Here is a 15,314-nt window from a genome sequence, read left to right as displayed (position 1 = left end):
TCCTGTATGGTTGGATCTGCAACGCAACCCGGAACTGGATCCATCGCTTGTGCATCATCGTATGCGCATAGCCGCGAGGCTTCGAGAACAACACTTTTGAGTTTCTTCTTGCTACTAGCATCATGTACGTCTCCCCATCATATGGAGACCCTTCAACCCCGCCCACTGGTGGTTTTGAAAAAGACAGCCTCATCGACGAGTCTTGCTTCCAAAGAAGACACTACTGACTCAGCACGCTTTTCCAGGAAGTTCGGAAAGCACATCCAGAAACGGCAACTGGAAATTCCAGAATACGCCGCCAGCTTTGTCGACTACAAAGCACTCAAGAAGGTCCTTATGCTTTCCCTGCTATCGAGGCTTTACTGATCATGAATTCCGTAGCTCATCAAGAAACTTAGCGCTACACCAGTGATACCTCCACAGAGCGAGGGTTTTCAACATGAATCCCTGGATCCGCAATCGTCTCTGCAGGCAAACAAGGCCACTTTCTTCTTCCGAGTGGTAGGTCTTTGTGCCAGCGACATATACATAGATTCTTACATGATGCGCAGGAACGTGAGCTCGAAAAGGTCAACACGTTCTACCTACAGAAAGAGGCAGAGGTATGTTCAACTCATTGTGTGTGGGGTGCTCAGCGCTCACCGTTGTCGCAGTTGCGTCTGCGCTTGACCACGCTTCTCGATAAGAAGAGAGTCATGCAACAACACCCGCAGTCTGTCTCCAAGACATCCTCGCGATATGTTGCCCTCGAGGAGGGGCTAAAGCAGTTTAGCATGGATCTTAACAAACTTGAGGTGATTGGTCCGCACGCACTCGGGGCTGCCCCCACTAACCTGACTTAGCAATTCGTGGAAGTGAACGAAACAGCCTTTTCAAAGATCCTCAAGAAGGTTTGATGCACCCACTCTCTGTCGTCAACGGCCTGCTAACATTGCCTAGTGGGACAAAACGTCCAAAGTCCGTTACCATCACCTGCGCATCACCGACATTGGCTGACTCCATACCAGTCAAGGGAAAAGCAGCTTTACCTCGCGCGCGCCGTCGAAGTCCAACCATGCTTCAACCGAGAAGTCATCAGCACGCTGTCCGACCAAGCAACCCAGGCGCTCCTTGATTTTTCAGGATGGGCTGAAGGCGAAGGAGTACAAGCCCCTCATCCCACGGTCGAACCGCGCGTCTCCGAACCTGCTTTCGAAGCGAAACTCGAGCTCGACAACCAATTTGTGCAAGCCATCAACACCGCGAACCAAGGCAAGATAGAAGAGTGCCTCGCTCGTCTGTCGACCCTCCCCGATGCAAGCGACCACATCTCTAGAGCGTTTCTCAGCACCGTTGCCGAAGCGCCAGAGTCTGCACTGAGGATTTTGCTCGATTCGAATCTGGTAAATCTCCAACAGGAGGATGAAATCAACGAGCGAAATTGTCTCCATAAGTCGGCCATCAGTGGAAGGATCGAAGTACTTAAACTTGGCCTATCGAGTAACGTGGATGTGCACGCGACGGACGTGTACGGCAGGATACCATTGCATTACGCTTGTATGCATGGGTACGTGGAGCTGGTTCAGGAACTCATAAACGCTGCTCCAGAAACAGTGAACTTCCGGGATCAGGACAGCTTCACGCCCCTGATACATGCCATCGTGCACTCAAAGCTCGCTTGCGTGGAGATACTCCTTTCGCGAGGTGCAGATCTTACGCGTCTGGGTCCTGGAGAGCATGTGCCGCTCAATCTCGCATGCCAATATGCATCGCTAGAGATCCTGGAACTTCTTCTGCAAAGGTCAGCAGAGATGCTTTCGGATGCGGAAGGGCTGTTCCCTCAACACTTGGTGGCACGATCGGGCAAGACGCCAGAAGCCTTGCTGATGCTACGGAAATACGGCGCCGACCTCGACCAACCAGACAAACTCTATCAATGGACGCCACTCTTTCACGCTGCAAGCGAGGGTCATGTGGAGTGTCTTAAGACGCTACTTCAATGTCAAGTCGACGTAGACATTGTGGATGAGAAGGGTCTTTCTGCCATGTACTACGCGACATGGGAAGGGCATCTAGAGTGCATGCAGCTGCTTGCTTCTGTTGGACGCGGTGTTGGGCTCATGACACAGAAACAGGCCTCGCCTCAAATATCCTCTCAGCTATCCAGCTCAATGCCTACAGCCATGGATATTGAAGGTGATCCTGACGGCATTCCCGAGTTCATCCTACCACCACCGATCATACCCTTCCGAAGATATGGCCACAACTTCCTGGACACGAAGACGTTCGTAGTCATCAACTTCGAGAAGGTGGGCAAAGATGCCATTCGATTCTATGACGAATCGAAGTATCCTGCTGCAAGGCTTACCATCTCTTCGAAGAGTTCCGATCTTATACCACGCAATATTCTGCTACCCATACAAGATGAGTTCAAGGTCATCTCTTTCCAGATCGAGAACCTCGATACCTTCTCTATCGACTTCGACGTGTACCCTACAATAGGATCAAAGGTTATCGCTCGCAGTGTGGCTTCTTCAAAAGTATTTACGGAGCGTTCGAAAAGCACCGGCCGATGGCATCTCGAACTGTTTGACCCAAGACTACGAGCCATTGGCAGAGTCACCTTCGACTTCCAGGTGGTCAAGCCGTTCCATGGAATTCCGCTCGAGATTACACACTTTGCAACTTACTGGAAAGCTACTAGTCAACTGGACTCACAGCCGCACACACTCATCACCGGGTCCAGCCTGTCTGGTGAATACGTACGCCTGTTCGTCCAACTGACTGCAGATGGTATACCGGTACTACATCCGAGATGGAAGGTCAATCATCACGGGCTAGAAGTTCCGGTCAACATCCTTACGTATGCGCAATTCGCTGCGATCGGCGTCGCGCAAACAACCACGGCCGCCGACCAGCTTGCTGCGGAACTCGGCAACAATGGTTCGGTCAACATACCAAACATATATCAAATCATGGCATCTTCGTTCATCACGCTGAAAGATGCCTTGTCGGCACTTCCGGCTCACATTCATGTGGAGCTGCACGTTCTCTTCCCATCCCGGCTTGAAGAAGAACGCCTCAAACTCGGCCCCACGCACGACATGAACACTTTCGCAGACAAGATCTTATCTGTAGTCTTTGAACATGCACGTCGATTGAGAGAGCAAGGCGCGGGCGAGATAGACGGGACACTGAGGAGTGTGCTGTTCAGCTCCTTCAACCAGGACATATGCACGGTCATCAACTGGAAGCAGCCCAACTGTGAGTTCAATCATAGAACAATGAATGCAACAGATGCTAACATTGAGATAGATCCAGTTCTCCTCTGCAACGAGCTCGGAGCCGATACTTCGCAGTCGCCTTCTGGAAATACAAACATCATTCAGAGCAGCGGCCGCACGACAACGTCTGTAAAGGAGGCCGTGCAGATCGCTAGAGACAACAACTTCATGGGCCTGATTTGCAGTTCACGTTTACTGGTGAGTGAATTACGACTCATTACGCAGTCCCTGGTTCTAACAATGACTAGTCACTCGCTCCTGCCCTGATCGAATCGATCAAAACAGCCGGCCTTGTCCTCGTTACGGACATCACCGATTCCCCAGCCGAAGATGCCGCCCAACCCGCGAGCCTCCATGTGGCAAATCCGCGTCGACAGAACACACCCGACGGAGTCGATGGCTATCTCAAGGGCAACGGCGTACTCTGCTTCAACGAAACGGTCGACATGTAGACAGGGGTACGGGATGATGGTCAGCTTGGTGGTTCGGTTGTGGGCACATGGGTGAACGGATAATGGTGATGCAGTTCAGGCGTTGCGCAATAGACTGGATAACTCGCGGGGGAATTACTATACCAGTAGAGGGAATGGTGTCATGATGCTTTCATTAACGAGTGGTAACTGTTAGACGGCGTCTCTTATCCGGTGCAGCTGGTTGTGAATGCCGAATATGTCTTAAAGGCGCGCGTTATGTTAGCAAATTCGATATGCAAGTGAGATTGTTCAAGCAGTACCGTGTCTGGGCAAGGTGGTTTAGCATGTGATGGGGCTCGGCAGTGTCGATGGTCGCCGCAAACCGACAAGGGTGTGGCGTCCCGGTTCCGATTCGCGCGACGCCTCCATCGAAAAATGTCGAACGACGACATTTGTGGCTAGAAGCGCATGGTCTGTTGCCGCTTGTCGTTCGCTTTCGCATCTCTGTCTGAGCGCCCTACTCTCTGCAGTGCCTGGACCCTGCCGACCATGGTATACACATAATGTCGACTCTGAGCGCCCTTACTAGTCCGCTCCTCCGAAGGACGTGGACTTGCCGAGCTTGTATACGGTCCCAACGACACACGACGCCGCAGCGACAGGGCCTATGGCAACAGCGAAACACGTCGACCGGGTACAATGCATTCTCGACCCGGCTTGGAGCGCAGAGGACGTTTGCAAGCCAGGCCAATGAGGCAGCCAATGCCACGGCCAAAGCTGCGGGGAGGGGCTCAAAGGGCAGCAAGAGAAGGAGACGACTGCTGATAGCTGGAGGTGGAGTCGCAATCGGTGCAGCTGTCGTCACAGTAAACGACGATGCTAAACACGCCTATGTGGCAGCGCAGCGCAGCTACAGGGTGGTTGCGACGCTGGTACTCAACATAAGAGAGTATGTGCCTGGTGCACTCCAATTGAACACTCGATAGCTAATATACCTGTTCCCACAGCTATCGCGACATACTCAAGCGTGACGATGAGCCCGACTACAACGAGCAACTCAAAGCCTGCCACCTGCGATGCGCCAAACGTACCCTCCACACGCTGGAGAAGAACGGCTCCATCTTCATAAAGCTGGGACAACATCTGAGCAGCATGAACTACCTCTTGCCGAACGAATGGTGCGATACCTTTATACCGCTACAAGACCAATGCCCGATATCCTCCTTCGAATCCATACAGGATATGTGCCGGCGAGACACGGGTCTGGAACTCTCAGACTTCTTCTCAGAGTTTGAGGAACGGCCCATAGGCGCGGCCTCGCTGGCCCAAGTGCACCGCGCAACGGTCCGTGAGACTGGCCAGAAGGTCGCCGTCAAGGTACAACATCCAGCGCTAGACGAATGGGCCAAACTCGACCTGGCCTTGACAAGCTTCTCCTTCACCACGCTTAAGCGCTGGTTTCCCGAATACGATTTGACCTGGCTATCCGACGAAATGCAACTCTCTCTCCCACAAGAACTCGACTTCGCCCTTGAAGGGAAGAACGCTATGCGCGCACGTGAGTACTTCTCCCACGTCCGCGATGTGCCCGTCGTCATACCTAAAGTTCTCTGGGCCAAGCGCCGACTGCTGGTTATGGAATACGTGTCCGGATTTCGGACAGACGACCTCAAGAGCTTGGATGAACATGGCATTGATAGGGATGAAGTGTCGGCAGCACTGGCTAGGATCTTCAACGAGATGATCTTCGGCAGAGATGCACCACTCCATTGCGACCCTCACGGCGGAAACATCGCCATTCGGCACAACCCCGCTCGCGGAGGCAAAGCCAACTTTGATGTTATTCTATACGATCACGGTCTCTATCGCGACATTCCCTTGCCCCTGCGACGCAACTACGCAAAGCTTTGGCTCGCCGTCTTGGACGCTGACGAAGCTGGTATGCGCAAGTACGCCTATGAGGTAGCAGGGATCAAAGAAGAGCATTTCCCTCTATTCGCGTCGGCAATCACAGGAAGAGACTATACCGTGCTGGCGAAGAAGGAGAGTGGCACAGGTGGCGTGATGACGAGCAGGACCAGTGAAGAGAAGAAAGTCATTGGAGATGCTTTAGGAGACGGTTTGATTGAGAGCCTTATTGAGCTGCTTGGACAGGTTCCGAGGGTGATTCTGTTGATTTTGAAGACGAACGATCTGAGTAAGTCGTGCCGCTATTCTCCATCAGACTTCCATACTGACTATTCCTCAAGCGCGCTCTTTGGACGAAGGTCTACATACACGCCAAGGCCCCATGCGCACTTTTCTCATTCTAGCCCGGTATGCTAGTCGTACGGTTTACGAGGAGAGTCTGGACAACCTCAACGGCAGCGTGTTTTGGCCGAGCAACTTCCTTAGCTGGCTGGGCGCGTGGACGAGACACATGCGAGTCGAAATGCAATTGAGTGGATACGAGACGTACCTCAAACTACGGGCGCTGCTGGGTATGCAGAAGATTGAGATTGGGGATAGTTTTAGAGAATAAGACGATGAGCGTGGAGTTTGGCGTGATAGAGATTAGATTTCAGCATATGGTTGCATTGGAGCAGGTGGATGGTTCGCACTAGATTAGGAGTACAGCGAAAAAAGTTCATTCTGAAACTTGAAAGTCATGTTTAGACGGGCACATGTGGCGGTGCAGCATTACAGTGAACTGACGGCAGTACCCACTCGGCCTGAAGATACGGCAATACGGAACAGGCGGGACGTGATTTGGGCTGCACCATACGTGTGGCGGTGCCGTTTACCCAGGAATGTGTGGCCTTGCATGTGGCTCGCGTCTAGACGAATGATAGTCTTGGTGTTTGACTGGTGGTTTACAGTGTGTTTGAGGCGAGGTCGGGTGATAGGGTGCAGCTGAGGCGTCGCAGCGAGCGCCCAGAAGCTCGAAACATGTACGGGCAAGACCAAGAAAACGTAGATGGGACTGGAGACGGTTCCAGCACCATATGTGGTAGCAAAGATGTGGTCGAGGGATACGCTGTTATTTCGGTCCATGGATATGCTAGCGGGCGGTGACAGGGAGGTCGGGCGGGTTTGACATCATCGATGCCATGCGTCTCGAGGGCAAACGCAATCCTGACAGACACGCGTTCGCCATCCAGACAAGGAGGACACCTGCCAGGAGTCCTGTTACTGCCACTCTGAACCAGATTCTCAGAGGAAAGCATATATCGCGAGTCGTTCGGCTCCAGTTGTCAGCAGTTCGCATCGGTCTCCCACCAGGCGGGGCAAGCGCCAAGGCAGCACAAGGCATCCTCGCGCAATCGCATCGTTCACGCCGCAGCGCTCAACACCCTAGCCGCCGGGCCTGGACAGCAGAGACAGAGGCGGGATAGCGACTGGCAGCGATTGCAAAGGATTGTATAAGCAGCTGCCATCGCAGGCCGGGAGCTCTTCGGGCAGGACCGTGAACGCCCGCCGCGCCTTTGTAGACTGCGCACGGCCGCCCTGGCACCGCACAGCCTCCTCCAGTACCTGTACTGCAGCACCCTCGTCGCTCCGCCGCAGCCCAGAGACGCCATACATCACCACCACGACGGCCCTCCGCGAAGAGGCCCCCCCATACCACCGCGAGCTCTGAGAGCCGCCCCTCGACCGCCGCCTCCAGCTCCCGCCCTCCCGCACCTGCGCGCCCTGCTCGTGCGCTGCATATCCGCGCATCATGGACGGCGCCGGCCAGCCCAACCTGCGCATCACCAGTACGTCTGACCTCCCGTGACCCCCGAGACGACACTGACACGATGCAGTCATCGCCGCCGATGGGCTCTACAAGCGCGATGTGTTCCGTATGTATGCCCCCAGCCAGGCCCATGGCGTCACGTCGCTCATGCATGTGCTGCAGGATTTCCGGACCCCTTCGCCGTGGCCACGATCAATGGCGAGCAGACGCGCACCACGAGCGTCATCAAGAAGACGCTGAACCCCTACTGGAACGAGAGCTTCGACATGTACGCTGCCCCGGGCCCGCCCCTCGCCTCCCACGCTTTCGCATGACGCTAACACACGACACAGGAAAGTGAACGAAGAGAGCGTCCTCGCGGTTCAGATCTTTGACCAGAAGAAGTTCAAGAAGAAGGATCAGGGCTTCCTGGGCGTCATAAATGTCCGCATAGGGTCGGTGATAGACCTCGACGCGGGCGGGGATGGTAGGCCTGATCCATGCCGCTCCTGCGCCATATGCTAACAAACCCTCAGAGATGCTTACGCGCGATCTCAAAAAGTCCAACGACAACATGGTCGTACACGGCAAGCTTATCCTCAACCTCTCTACTAACCTCACCGCGCCCATCAGCCAAGGCGGCCAGAACGCCACCCGCCCGACCGCATCCCCGCACCCATCCGTAAACGGGGCTCCTGCTGGCGCTGTGCCAACTCCACAACAATCGACGACGAACCTCCACCCTCCTGACGTATATCCCGGCCAGCAACGGCCATCAGTCGCAGGCCAACCCGCTGCCCAGCGTCTCAGTCAAGCGCCTCCAGCAGGCACGCCAACCGGCCCGCCCGCTGGACCTGGTCCCGCACCAAATGGAGCAAACCCCGCTCGCAACAGCGGCGGTGCATACAGCGCCTTTGAGGATGCGCAAGGAAGACTACCGAATGGCTGGGAGCGCCGTGAGGACCACCTAGGGCGAACCTACTACGTCGACCACAACACCAGGCAGACCACCTGGATCAGGCCAGGCGCAGGCTTCAACGAAGCAGACCAGCGCCGAGATGTAGCTGCGCAGACTCAACAGGAGCGCATGCGACATCAGAACCGCATGTTGCCCGAAGACCGAACGGGAGCCAACTCACCTACCCTCACCGAGCGCCAGCCATCGCCGCCCGCTGGCTCAGCCAACGCCGCAAGCATGATGGCGACTGGAGCGACTACTGCTGGAACAGGAGAGCTCCCGTCTGGTTGGGAGCAGCGGCATACCCCCGAGGGCCGGCCATACTTTGTTGATCACAACACGCGAACGACAACATGGGTGGATCCGCGCCGACAACAGTACATTAGGATGTACGGTGGTCAGGCCGCGAACGGAAGCACAATCCAACAACAGCCCGTCTCTCAACTGGGACCACTACCATCTGGATGGGAAATGCGCCTCACCAACACGGCCAGAGTTTACTTTGTGGACCACAACACGAAGACCACCACTTGGGACGATCCGAGACTGCCTTCTTCGTTGGACCAGAACGTACCTCAGTACAAGCGCGACTTCCGTCGCAAGCTCATCTACTTCAGGTCGCAACCTGCACTGCGCATCGTCAGTGGCCAATGTCACGTCAAGGTGCGCCGAACGCATATTTTCGAAGACTCGTACCACGAGATTATGCGCCAGAGTGCTGCCGATCTCAAGAAGCGACTAATGATCAAGTTCGATGGTGAAGACGGTCTGGACTACGGAGGTCTTTCTCGAGAATTCTTCTTCCTGCTTTCCCACGAGATGTTCAACCCCTTCTATTGCTTGTTCGAATACTCTGCGCACGACAACTACACTCTTCAGATCAACCCTCATTCCGGCATTAACCCCGAACATTTGAACTATTTCAAGTTCATTGGTCGTGTTGTTGGTTTGGCCATTTTCCACCGCCGTTTCTTGGATGCCTTCTTCATTGGAGCTTTCTACAAGATGATCTTGAGGAAGAAGGTCGCACTCCAGGACATGGAGGGTGTCGATGCGGACTTCCATCGCAACTTGGAATGGATGTTGTAAGTTCGAGATCTGGTCTCAAGTTGACATGAGCTAACAAAATGTAGGAACAATGATATCACAGACGCTCTAGAGCTGACCTTTGCAACCGACGACGAACGTTTCGGTGAAACCGTCAGCATTGAGCTGAAGCCCGGAGGTGATGACATCGAGGTGACTAACGAGAACAAACACGAATACGTTGAGTATGTAACCCTGATCTTGCTCTGTTCCAGAGTCGTGCTAACCGCTTAGGCTCATTACCGAATGGCGCATTCAGAAACGAGTTGAAGAGCAATTCCAGGCTTTTATCACCGGATTCCACGAACTCATCCCTGCGGATCTTGTGAACGTCTTTGACGAACGTGAGCTCGAACTGCTCATCGGTGGTATTGCGGATATCGATGTCGATGACTGGAAGAAGCACACCGACTACCGTGGCTACACCGAGAACGACGAGGTCATCCAGAACTTCTGGAAGTGCATTCGCAGTTGGGACGCTGAGCAGAAGTCCCGTCTCCTACAATTCGCTACTGGTACATCACGTATCCCTGTCAACGGATTCAAGGATCTGCAAGGTAGTGATGGACCGAGAAGATTCACGATCGAGAAGGCTGGTGAGCCCAACCAATTGCCAAAATCACATACATGGTATGATATCCATCCAAGTCAATACGCGCGTCAATCACTAACAAAGTGCTCAGTTTCAACCGTCTCGATTTACCACCGTACAAAACGTTCGAAGCACTCAACCAGAAACTTACAATTGCTGTTGAGGAAACCGTCGGTTTCGGACAAGAATAAACACATTGCTGTCCAGGAGAAGCCGTGCGCGTTGACTGCGGTTGCGGTCGAGGAAGTGTGGAAGACTACTACATGGCGTTGTCGTCCTTGTACAAAATCTGCGAAAGGAAAGGAGCATCATTAGTATATGGCGAGAGCACGCTCCTTGGGATGGTATATGATACTTGTGGTTTTCAGAACTTGTCTCTAATCTGGCTCACCTCCAGTGTATGCGTGGGACATATTTGCATTGCTTGCACGTGCGCATGTGGCGTTTTGGGGTTGAGAGGATTGGAAGTAGGATAGCGCTTTTCTTATATGAGCGCTGCGTCAATCGAAGATGATGATGTATGAAAGGGGTCTACGTGATGTTTTGATATGTCTGATGTATGTTGAATTGGTGTGTGCTAGGTTTCAGTCCATACTTTTTTGGTGACGTGATCGTTCACATGAATCTGAGCAGTCTGATGGCCTTTCGTGGAGGTAATCCGGAGGAACATATATCAGTCCACCGCGGCATGGCACATGTTCTTTCAATGTAATTTCCAAACTCATCGGGAGCTCATCTACATGTGCCAGCCACGGGCCTCAAGCGCGTGGATAGCGAGATTTGGGGAGCGAACGCCCGTGCTTGCCGATCAGTCACCACGATGAGGCTGTTTGTTAGATGACAATTCCATCGACGCTAGCATACAACGAAGAACCGCAGCGTCTTCGGCAGAAGCCGAGTTATGGGCACGGAATGCATAGCAACATGTCATGAGATGTGGGTTCACGATGTATAGTTGCCCATGTTAAGATCTCGCAAAGTCCGGAGATGCGCCATAGATCGTTAGCTAGCTGCAAGCATCGAGCCATAGAGGAAGGGGCGCAGTTCCGACGGCCGTATTATAGCCTCTTCTTGGCGCCCATCCCCTTTGCAACGGCTTTGATCCCCGTCGCTGGTTCGTGAAGTGACCAGCACCCTGGCGTTCATCATGCCCGCTGGCCAATTAACATCCTGACTCGGGTAGCTTCGACAAGCGAAATGCAAGCTGCTTCTGTCGTGGCTTTCCTCCGGCGTCGTCTTCACTCCTTGCACCACCACACGCCCACGCAGGTTGCCGGGCAATGCTGTGCTTGCATGTGCCAGCTCAGCTGCGTCCTACCCACCTACCTCCAGAGAGCGAAGGAAACAATAGTGGATACAGCAGACAAGAGGCAAAAAAATACGCTCTTGGTGCATTGAAATCCCTAATTTTAGTTTTGGGAGGGAGGAGACAGCGTCCGGCGCGCTAAACCACCTCTCTTCCGCTATTATCTTCCGAGCCTGGCACACACTAAGCGACACGGCGTTAGCCCCGTGTCTTGAGGAGATGCGCGGCAAGGGGAAGCACTGATGCTTTTTTATTTTGGCCTTGACTCTCAGTCTTGGTACTTCCGGGGAAAGGGGATTAAGGTTATTGGTTTTGTTTGGTGTTTGACAAGAGGGGATTAGGGATTGCGGGTTTCCCGAGGGGTGGAAAGTTTAAATCATGGGCTTCTTTTACTCCCTGTCGTAGCTGTCTCTTCTCTTCCTCTTCTTTCTCTCTCGTCGCACTCCTCGAAGTCTATCCGTCCTCCTACCTTTCTCGGTGATATTCACTACTCAGACTACGATACCCACCATTCGCTTTGGGCATCAACGGTTTTACAGCTTAATACCCTTTTAATTTGAACCGACTTCCTCGATATCTATACCTACTTCACACTTCCGAATCCAATCGTCGAATATCAAGATGCGTTTCATCACCGCTATTGCCTTTGCCGCCACTGCCAGCTTCGTTGCTGCGCAGGACAAGTGCGACGCCCAGAACATTGTCGACACCTGTGTCCAGGGCTACCAAGGTCGTATCGATGACTGCAACAAGAACGGTAACGACTTCATCTGCCTCTGCGACGTCTACAGAGACGTTCTCGTCTGCTACAACAACTGCCCTGGTGAGTCCCTCCACTAAACAAGATAAGAGCTGGTAGATGATCTAACCCATTACTGTAGACTCCCTCGAGAAGCCTCCCGTCCAGAACACCGTAACCTCCTACTGCGGTGCCGCCGAGCCCCTCCGCGCCGCTGCCTCCTCCTCCATGGCTTCCGTTGCCAGCGTCGCTGCCACACAATCCCACGCTGCTGCCAGTGCCACCAGCGCCATGACCAGCGCCACTGGCACTGGATCCGAGTCCGAGTCTGCGCCCAGCGCGACTGCCAGCAGCTTCGAGGGTGCCGGTAGCTCTTTCGGTGTACCTGCCGGTGCGGCCATTGTTGCCATGTTCGCTGGTCTGTTGTAGAGTAGCATGTTCAAGAGATGGACTTGTGGTTCGTGTAGTTGTGAATAGGATAATCTTTAATCGGGGATACGATGTGTTGGCGATTGGCTAGATATATTGAGCTGCGTTCGTGAGTGATGTGTGTCGTGATGTTCGTTCTATTGTTGTGGTAATCGGTGCTTCAATGTCTCGGTATTCAAGTGATAGGTCTATACCTCATGACTTGTACAGGAAAGTGTGATACGAATAGCAGGATTGAGAAGTGAGCATCATCTTATACAGGGAAAATTCTAAACAGGTCTGCGGACTACAGCACCATAAAACATGCAAAGTAGGCAATCTAACGTCAATGTAGGCTCTAGGATGTTAAGTTTGTTCTAAGGTTGACGTGGCATGATGTAAGTGATATCTTGTAGAATTTGAATATGGATCGATCATCTAGGCTCTATATTTTCAGCAACCCTTATTGCAAGCAAATGACACGCACGTACAACCAAAGAGTCCCCATGCTCCTCGCTTTTGTTCAATACCGAAAAGATATGGCTGACCACCGGAAGAAACAAAACGCCATTTTTCCATGCACATGCAACCCTGACACCACTTGTGTCAACACATCTACTCCTCGTCGACAACACGGCCCCACTCGTGTCCCTCCATACCGTCGCTACCCCACATGATGCCCTTGAGGGAGTTCTTGAAGTAGCTCGCGTACGCGCCAGAGTCGCCCTTGACCATAGGGACCTCGATATCCTTTCCTCGGAAGTGGATCTGGCTGATAGGAGCGACGAACCACGCAGTACCAGCCGCGAAAGCCTCGACAAGACGGCCTTCCTTGGCCGCCTCCTCAATCTCAAAGACGTTGAACTTGCGCTCAACAACTTCGAGAGTCTCCAGATCAGCTGAAGGGGAGGAAGAAGTGAGTCTTGAGCGGGCGAGTTCTAGGATAGACCTCCTTGTGACACCGTCGAGGACAATACGCTCGTTAAGGTCGGCAGTGACAAGCTGTAGCTTTCCTTCCTTGGTCTTCCACACAACGAAGAAGTTGCTCGCGCCTGCCTCGGTGATGGTGCAGTCGTCGCCGAAGAGCCAGAGGATCTGGTGGTATCCCCGCTTTCTCGCTTCGCCTTGGGCAACCAGCGAAGGACCGTAGTTTGCACCAACTTTGGCGTAGCCGAAACCGCCGGGCCATGCGCGGCACATGTCGTCTTGGGAGGCGAGCAACTTGATACCACCGCTCATGTCGCCCATGGGTGCGAAGCAGCATAGGATGACGAACAGAAGAGCCTCTTTCGGTCGCTCAACACCCAGAGCGGGGTCGGAAGCAATCATGGTGGGACGAATGTAGAGGAACTGTCCAGGTCGGTCCTTGGGGAGCCATTTGGCACCATCGGTCGCGCAAAGCTTGACAATGAGCTTGAGGAGTTCCTCAGGATCGAATGCGGGGAGAGCGATACGGTTCGTGGACATGAGCATGCGGCGGCAGTTCAGGTCTGGGCGGAAAAGACGAAGTTTGCCGTCGTATCCGCGGTACAGCTTCATGCCTTCGAAACATTCTGTTGCGTAGTGCAGGCATGAGGCTGTGGGTGCGAGAGAGAGCGGGCCGTAGGGCTTGAGCTCAGGTGCTGCCCAGCCGGACTCGACAGTCCATTGAGCTTGCACCATGTGGTCGGTGCAGACCTTCTGGCTGGCCATCTCTGCTGAGCCTACAGCGGGAACGGAGCGCGGGGTGCTGGTGTATGTGCAAGAAACCTTGGAGGCATCGAGTTCAGCGAGAGGTGCGTCGACGATATCTTGGCTTTTGCTTGCGGGCTCGTTTGGTGGTGTGGCAGTGATGGAGTTTGTGAGCGATGCAGAGTCGATTTGTGCTGGGGCGTTCTTGAGAAGCGCAGATTTGATGCCGTCTTGGGTGAGTTCGGTAACAGTCTCGATATGGTTCGGGGGTGTGACGGCGCTGGGTGCCATGATTGCTGTGTGTAAGATCGAGTGGTCGTTAAGCTGTCAATTGAGATAGCAACGGGTGGACACAGAATCTACGATTGCTTCTGTATGGAAGGGGAAGTAAGTAGTTCAATGTGGAATGAGAAGACGGGTACCCTGACGTGCTCTTATACAAAGGCCTTGAAAAAATTCGGTCAAGAGTCACACGCGTCCCTATCACACGCGCGGGAGCAAACCCACCTACCCGAACGATCCATCGATGTAATGTCTGCCCAGCCGCCTGCGGATTACGGCGGCGGTCTAGTGTGTTCCCTTCAAGAATGCAAAGATAAAGGGTTCCACTTGCAGCCGATTTAGACCCTCTCTCCAGAGAAACCAGTCTGGAGACTGATTGCGCCCGTTTGCCTCTTCCTTCTATGACATCAAACGTCTTTCTCGTTGGTTGGACATCACACAAGCAATTTGCCGTCGAAGAGAACGCCGAAAGACGCGTCTTCCAGAAGCCGTCGAAACCGGGGTCGTGACGTTAGCGTACCTGAGGACTAAGGATGCGCATGGCGGGCGTAGGGCGTGTGTGCCGAGCCTGCGGTATCCTTGTACCTACCGCTAGTATCCGCGACCAGTTCGCGCGTCCGATCCCCGGACATGGAGATTGGGGATTGTATAACATAGCGGTGCAATATCGGGCCTGTTCAAATGTCGGGGTAGTACGAGTGATGATGCGTAGTATCTGCGATGTCGGACTGAACTTCCAGAAGCATGAAGTTGGAGTCTTGTGGGAGAGGGCGAAGTAGCTCGGTAATCAGCGGTACAAGCGATGGGGAACTTCACCGCAGGGAAAAAATGCTCAAGTGACCTGTTCAAAACAACAGGGTATCATATTCTACGACGGCCATGCCGATTGCAGTCTTTTC

At 53.6% G+C, this 15,314-nt stretch overlaps 5 protein-coding genes across 5 annotated transcripts; 4 read left to right on the top strand and 1 right to left on the bottom strand.

The window, feature by feature from the left end:
* Window positions 1-141: 141 nt before the first annotated feature.
* Window positions 142-3,715, top strand: J4E87_009002 (uncharacterized protein; the record flags this gene model as incomplete). The annotated part of the gene is made up of 8 exons (XM_049380583.1): window positions 142-330; window positions 382-501; window positions 552-602; window positions 654-794; window positions 843-890; window positions 1,008-3,243; window positions 3,295-3,461; window positions 3,512-3,715. The coding sequence occupies 8 exons, from the start codon at window positions 142-144 to the stop codon at window positions 3,713-3,715; spliced, it is 3,156 nt and encodes a 1,051-aa protein (XP_049229646.1).
* A 524-nt stretch (window positions 3,716-4,239) lies between these two features.
* Window positions 4,240-6,197, top strand: J4E87_009001 (uncharacterized protein; the record flags this gene model as incomplete). Its single annotated transcript, XM_049380582.1, has 3 exons — window positions 4,240-4,625; window positions 4,684-5,873; window positions 5,926-6,197. 3 exons carry the CDS (start codon window positions 4,240-4,242, stop codon window positions 6,195-6,197), a joined length of 1,848 nt encoding a protein of 615 aa, XP_049229645.1.
* A 1,179-nt stretch (window positions 6,198-7,376) lies between these two features.
* Window positions 7,377-10,200, top strand: J4E87_009000 (uncharacterized protein; the record flags this gene model as incomplete). Its single annotated transcript, XM_049380581.1, has 8 exons — window positions 7,377-7,413; window positions 7,462-7,500; window positions 7,557-7,662; window positions 7,727-7,860; window positions 7,910-9,416; window positions 9,465-9,602; window positions 9,652-10,047; window positions 10,101-10,200. 8 exons carry the CDS (start codon window positions 7,377-7,379, stop codon window positions 10,198-10,200), a joined length of 2,457 nt encoding a protein of 818 aa, XP_049229644.1.
* A 1,736-nt stretch (window positions 10,201-11,936) lies between these two features.
* Window positions 11,937-12,483, top strand: J4E87_008999 (uncharacterized protein; the record flags this gene model as incomplete). The annotated part of the gene is made up of 2 exons (XM_049380580.1): window positions 11,937-12,138; window positions 12,197-12,483. The coding sequence occupies 2 exons, from the start codon at window positions 11,937-11,939 to the stop codon at window positions 12,481-12,483; spliced, it is 489 nt and encodes a 162-aa protein (XP_049229643.1).
* Window positions 12,484-13,077: 594 nt separating this feature from the next.
* On the bottom strand, window positions 13,078-14,424 carry J4E87_008998 (uncharacterized protein; the record flags this gene model as incomplete). The annotated part of the gene is made up of 1 exon (XM_049380579.1): window positions 13,078-14,424. One exon carries the CDS (start codon window positions 14,422-14,424, stop codon window positions 13,078-13,080), a length of 1,347 nt encoding a protein of 448 aa, XP_049229642.1.
* Between the last annotated feature and the right edge of the window lie 890 nt (window positions 14,425-15,314).

This window comes from Alternaria ethzedia (assembly GCF_023757985.1).
Source record: "Alternaria ethzedia strain BMP 0044 chromosome Unknown scaffold_31, whole genome shotgun sequence".
NCBI lineage: Eukaryota > Fungi > Ascomycota > Dothideomycetes > Pleosporales > Pleosporaceae > Alternaria > Alternaria ethzedia.
Note: the sequence above shows the minus strand (reverse complement) of the source record. Positions and strands in the feature narration are given on the sequence as shown.